General features: G+C 52.4%; 1 protein-coding gene across 1 annotated transcript in view; it reads left to right on the top strand.

The window, feature by feature from the left end:
- Nucleotides 1-1,274: 1,274 nt before the first annotated feature.
- Nucleotides 1,275-6,571, top strand: part of LOC128274142 (P protein) — a 29,562-nt gene continuing 24,265 nt past the window's right edge. Inside the window, exons 1-2 of the mRNA XM_053012248.1 lie at nucleotides 1,275-1,372; nucleotides 5,148-5,292. Coding sequence (XP_052868208.1) covers nucleotides 5,213-5,292 — 80 coding nt within the window. The 5' untranslated portion in view covers nucleotides 1,275-1,372; nucleotides 5,148-5,212. The remainder of the gene's footprint in view (nucleotides 1,373-5,147; nucleotides 5,293-6,571) is intronic.

The following is a 6,571-nucleotide window of genomic DNA, read 5'->3' as shown; positions in this document are numbered from 1 at the left end:
TGTCCCATTTGAGGGCTTGAATGATTCTAAAAATGAACTCTTTTGGTAGAAGAACAGACTCATTGACTCTTCTCAATTGCAAATGAATTCATAAATAATTGAAAGTATATTCGAAGTCTATAAAAGTCGTTAAATAAAATTTACTGGAAGATGGCCTAAAAAGCCTAAAAAGAACCCTACTTAGCGGAAATGGCTCCACACTTTGGTTGGTTTAGTTGTGAAGTTTATTATCCCAGCGAAGGAAACGGGTGAACCTTTCGCCTATTATTCAACGTTCGAGCTCCAGATGAGGCTGGCTGAGAATGGGCCGCTTCGTCGTGGGAGAAAGTTCTTCTCACGCGTAGCTAATAATTTTTAAAAGCCCGACCCGAAAATATTTCACTCCGATCTCGTCGGTGTCCCGATGCCACTCTTACTGCCACAAACTCCATCAAATGGTGTTTGCAAATCTTGCGATGATTACCTTCCCTTTCGTTTGTTTCGCGAGCGCCGAGCCATAATTTTCCATGAACCATGATCAAAGACAAAATCAGTGCGTTAGTGTTCGCCAATTTCGCTTCGCTACTTCTTCGTGATAATGACCGCCGCCGTCACCAAATCGACCACGACCACGGGCTTTCGAAAGCTGCCGACTCCAATCCCGAAAAAAAAACATAACATCTCCCTAGACCCGACAGCAGCACCATGGCTTTGATCCGCGTGGTCCATGGTTTCGTTGCGAAATTATATGCCAGTTCATTGACAGCGAGCTCGCGCGCCTGCGTCTTGTTTTGTCTGTTTTCTTCCCGATTTTTACGACCCCGTGCGGTGCTCCAAGAGAGGCATCACCACGATGCCATGCCATCACCATCATCATCATCATCGCCGTCCCCAATGCCGGCCTCAGGGGCTAATAACAGTAGTTGGTCCGAGCAGTGCCATCCCGGTTCCCATCAGCACACACGGAGCATCCCTTCGGCTGGTGTGGTATGTGTGCGATCGGGTTGGACGGTTGGACGGAGGAACTTCCTTTAACGCTCAACCGTACGATCGGGGAACGCGATCGCTGGGGGATCGCGTTTATGCGTGTGACGTATGGTGCGGCGCAACGCAACTTGACACTGGCGTTCGCAGACGTGACGTTCGCCCACCACCCACCACCCAAACCCACCCAAGAGTACGCCGCCGCGGTCACTTGAGGTAGCAACGACGACGCCAGCAGCAGCAGCACCCGAGAGCAACAGTATTAGTCGCGGCATTCGGTGCGACTCGTCAGTCCAGTTTTGTCACTCGACTGGATGCGTACGCATCGTCACCGGGTCGTCGTCGTCGTCGTTGTGTTCTGATTGTGCGCCGGGTGTGCTGCTGGGTGTTCCGAGTTCGAGTCTCTGCAGTGAGTGAACCGCACGTATCCTGCGCGTGGCGATGTTGCCGGTGGTTGGAAAACTTGAACCCAACTCCCGTCTTTAAGGGTCAGATGCTTCGACCGATCGTGAGGAAGAAGAGAAGCGACTTTAAATAACCGGCCCCGACCAGCCACCGACCGGTTCAAGGTGCGTCGGCCGTGCAATTTGGCGCGCTCGTCGGTCGTTCGGCAGGTTATTTTCGGTCCAACGGTCCGGCGCTTGCTTGTTCCGGTTCGTTCTACGCTCTCCGCGTGTGATTGTGCGTACCAATCGTTGGTTTTCGTTTTTGTTCCACGATCCACGCAGCGCAACGAAAGAATTTTCCGTCTCGGAAAACGTGGACGTGGGCGATGCACGTTGTCGTCATCTCCCCACTCTGGTCTCTGGTCAGATGATCGCGCGATGGTGGTGACGATGGTCTGCGGTCTGCGTCAGTTAACGATGACGGCTTGCCAGGCACTTGGCCACGCGGGCGAACTTCCGTAGTTTTTCTTTTTTGAAAACAAAAATGGAATATCGATGTTTACGGTCCGGCGACTAAAAATAGTAATGGTGAAAAACCGGGCCGAGCACCGATCAGGAAGTGGTACCGATGGCGGTCTACACCGGTGAACCGGTGAAATACTACTTCCAGACGTTCGCATTAGGATACGGTTCTATACATCACGCGGCACGATCGGATCGAATAGAGACGTCCGAGACCTCCAACTGTAACCCTAACTCACGAATCAATCAGGTCGAAGCGAACAAGTCAATAAATAACACGTTACATCGTTCTGTGTGGCTTCTAGATTGACGAAATCGATCGATAAGTGAAGAATACGATTGCCGTGATATTAATAGGCCGCTAGTGTTTGTTGTTGACAAGTCCCCCACCCGGTTTAGAAGATGCTGTCTTTACGAAATCGGGTCCCCGGCGGGACCGATCAGTGTCCCAAATCAATGAACTCAATTTCGTCTAATTAACGGCTCTATATGTCCAATTTGTGTTGGTCCATAAAATAAATTAGCGCCTAAAGATCCGCGCCCGATCGGGCGATGGTTTCTTTCCTGGCTGGCTGCGTGTCCAGATGGATACCACCACATAGTCGGGTTGGGCCGGCGACACTTTAAAGTGGGATTTTAATCGAATGAATTGTGGCGGCTTGTGGGGAAACAACCGCGTTGCAACCGCGAAACGCGCCATGCCACCAATTAATGATGTGTGGCAAGGAATCCGTGGCAAGGAAACGGCGCAATACCAAAGAAGTTCGTTTGTGTGACGTGTGTGTTTGTAAAACTGCGTAAATAGTCGAAGCATTATGACGCGATGGGTCAGAACCTTGAGCTGGCTGGCTGGCGTTGACGTTTGATCGCCCGATCCTTGGCCAAGCCCGCCAGGTCAAGAATGGGCGCTTTCGGGAAGCTTCGTGGATTCCTCAACTCGTACGGCTTTTGTGGAGTGACCCAGCGATCCAAAGTTGAACTGTTTTAGTGCGCCCCTGGCCTTCCCCGATACCTTCCACATGTCGGCCTGGCCCTGGCGCGTATTTTATTGGAACTTCCCGCCGTTGCGCTGTTGCGCCGTAGGGTGGTTAATCTTTCCCTCCCCATTCGGATGGCCAGACGACGAGCACATTTGTGGACCTTGGCGGTGGCCAGTGTCGGGGCGCTGATGTGCCTCTAGACCTATTGTTGGAAGCGCTGGCGAGCTTTTTCTAATCACACGCCATTTGCATAAGACGGAACAAGTTTTACTGCTCGGTGCGATCTCGCGTCGGGCTCTCCAAACCTCTCTGACAACTCTGACAGCTCGCCCGCCCTCCGTCTCTACACCACTCCGTTGATGCCCCGGTTTGGGTGCTATTCGCATGCCTTACAAAGGAATGATTCGATCGTTGAACTGTGGGCCTCGAACGGAAGGATCCACCGTGAAGATGGGAAGAAAAGCTCCGAATCTGCGAAGGTGCATTCCGTCGGATCGAACCAGCCAAATTGATTGCAAATCCCGTCGTGACTCCCGCGGAGATTCTCTCTGTGACTGGAGCTGGAGCCCCAACAGAGAGCTGGACATTTATCATGGGCACTAAAAAAGTGAATGCACGGTTCCAAAAATTTGCGCCGTCCCGGATAAAACCTGTTTACACGGTTGGTGGCCCGCGTGGACCATGTTCCGGAAGCGTCCGTCTAAATATGGCGATCTAATTTTGGATACGGTGCCCCTGCTGTGTGCCCGATGCAACCCCCCCAAAACCCGGGACCGTCCGCGAGACAAATTGCTCAACGAGCCCAAAGACGAGCGCCTGCCCCGTAACGATTCGCTCCGGGTCTCCGGGGCCACCGTCAGCATCATCAGCATCAGCCTAATCATCGATTTACGCGCGGCACGTTATTTCGCACTTTACACGCTGAGACAATTGGCCCGCTGACCACCATCACCTACCACCGGGTCGAGAACTTGAAATTGGATTTAGATTGGCTCCAAAATCGTCACCCAACGGCGCGGTTCTCGTTCTCGGGCGCACGTTCTCGTGCGGCCAGCCGTACCTTGGCTAAGGGTCAGCTGGCGGGAAGGGCCTGAGCCGGGTGTAGAACGGCATACACATCTGTTCGTTTGATTTCAGAGCTACGTTTCAGTTTCTTGCCCGTCTTTTCTTCCGCGCAAAACCCGTTGTGGAGATCGGCGCGGTGATCGCGCGCGTCGACGACGACGGCGAAGGACGGCTCAGTCGGGAAGTCGCTCGCCAGTCGCTTGGTCACCGTCGGGGTGCACGGGAAGAATCGTAGTCGTCGTGGTCGTCGTTGTTCGCTCGCTCCGCTTCAGGCCCATTCGAGTGGCTAGCGGATCTCTGGATTCGCGAATTCCCGAGCTGATCACGGTCGAGCTTCTCGAGACAGAAGAATCAGTGACCTGCAGGCGAGGAGGTGCGCAAAGGTACTCAGTTCGTGGCGTTTTTGTTACGCCACACGGATACGAAGAGAAAGCTGGGTGACCCTTTCGGGCTTGTGGAATTTCGCGGAAGGTCGCGGAGGTTTTCCGTGTTAGTTCGCTCGTCTGGCACTATCATTGCTACCATCATCATCCTAAACCGCTAGCCTGTCACTTACCGCTGTTTCGCACATCATCAACGCACACGCTAGAGGCTAGACTATCCTATCGCCGTGATCCTCCGTTACGACCGGTTAGATCGGATCTCGCACGCACACGGAAAGGGACACAAGCACACGTTTGTGACGTTCGGTTTGTTTGTGTCCTTCGCTCCTGTCACCACATCGAGTGAGAGCACCCTCTAGACGTGTAGATAGGCCCCAAGACCGATAACGGCCAGCCGCTGTCGTCTTTTTCTTTCTGCGCCGCGTCTTTCCCGTGTGATTTCAGTGCATGAAGCGTACAGGTTAGAAGCGGTCGTAATCGGTCGGTCAGTACGGGCTGCTGCGTGATCCGATCCTCGATCCGCTCGACGGTGAACCATGACGAGGTGAAGAACCGAGTGGAGCCTCCACCGGAGCGAAGTGTTTGATTTTTGACAGTGCGATCGTGTTTTGAGATTTGTGTGCGTGTGACGTAGCCAGCCGGCCAGCTGGCATCTGTCAACGAGAACTACGAGAACCGATCGTGTTGTTTTGTTTCGGTTTCTGTGACCCAAACCCGGGATCGCGGATCGCCGCCCTCGTTTAGCGCTTGTGTCAGCCTTTCTCTCTCTCTCTCTCTTTCTTCCTCTTTCGACCGCGAAAAATCGAAAACCCAAAACAAACACATTTTTCCCAACAACACCCCTCCAGAGGCCCACGGCCAGCTGGTGCAGCTTTTTCGCAACCGGAAGATCAGCCACTGCCCGACGTTGGAGATGAAAGTAAAGGCCCCGGCCAAGCGGATATTTCGGCGCCGTGTCAGTAAGCAGAGCCTGGACAGTTACCCGAAGCCCAAGTGAGTGCCCGAAAAAAAAACCAACCCAGTTCTGACCCCTTTCCAGCAGGTTAATGGCCCCCTCGGTCAAGCTCTTCCTCCCGGTGCGAACCTCGGACCTACGGGTCCTTCTGCAACTAGTACCCCTAAAACACTGTACTTTGAAGGTCGGAAACTTCCTCTCCGAGGCTGAAGGGCCCTTTAGCGGGACCAGTCTCCCGGTTCGCTCTCCGTGTCGAGCCCGCGTTCCAATGAACAGGTTTCCGACGGACAGACACCTTCGACCGGTGTCTTTATCCAGTACCAACTAGTAACCTCCAGTGTGATCCTCACAACGAACGAATCGAGAGCATTTGCCCAGAGGTCCAGCTTCCGCCTCGGACGGATTAAAAGCTTCCTGGCGGCGCGCGCCGTTAGCATATATCAGACAATCGGAATTTGACTCCAAGCTATGCGGCATCCGAGTGGGTGTCTTGGGGCTCGTTTGTACAACAAGTTACTGGCCGACTGGTCTAGTTCATCGACCAAACACGGCAGATGTGTTAACTGCAATTGCATAGTGTGAATTGATTGATTGATTTTCGGATTATTACCAATTGGCAGTTCAGTTCGGTCGAATAGCTTTTAAAGCTTGTTTACTGAGCATATAGGGTCAACTTATTGCTATGGCCAACATCTTGACTTTTCTTCCTTTTATTTGAACTAAAGTTCCGTGCAAATCGACATGCTTTGTGCATAACAATTACGAAACGAGGCGTCGATACGATGTGAGCAATTCGAACCAGGTCCACTTTCTTTCCACTCGATGTTGTTGGGATGTTTCACTACGAAGTACAGGGGCCAAAAGTAGTACGAGGTCAGCATAATTGATTTTTCTCCCCCCGGGGGGGAGGTTGCTCAGTGGGGCGTCAGCCACGCGCGTACAGTGCAACAAGTATTTTGTGACACACCGAGACCCGGAAAATTAAACGAAGCGCTTTTATTCGAATTTGTCGTTTTCTTCATTCCTGGTAGAGTCCCATTAATTCTTAAGACTTATGCAATTACTCTACCGGGTTTTGTTCTGCTTATTTTATTTCTTTGCTTTACGGTGGAATTTATCCTCGAAGCTGCCCCGAGCATAGGGCGTCAGTATCGAACCGCACTGATCGCACCGTGCCCCTGGCAGAGTGTCCGCACTCCGCGAACCGGTTCGAAAGTAACGCTCGATTAACGAAATCATCGCGATTGGGTGCTAATGTTTGTGGTAAACAATTATCCGCTTGTTACTTGCCGTGTACGCACCTTCTTCTTCTTGCGC

The sequence above is a fragment of the Anopheles cruzii genome, chromosome 3 (genome assembly GCF_943734635.1).
Source record: "Anopheles cruzii chromosome 3, idAnoCruzAS_RS32_06, whole genome shotgun sequence".
Classification (NCBI taxonomy): Eukaryota; Metazoa; Arthropoda; class Insecta; order Diptera; family Culicidae; genus Anopheles; species Anopheles cruzii.
This window is presented reverse-complemented; position numbering and strand designations above follow the sequence as displayed.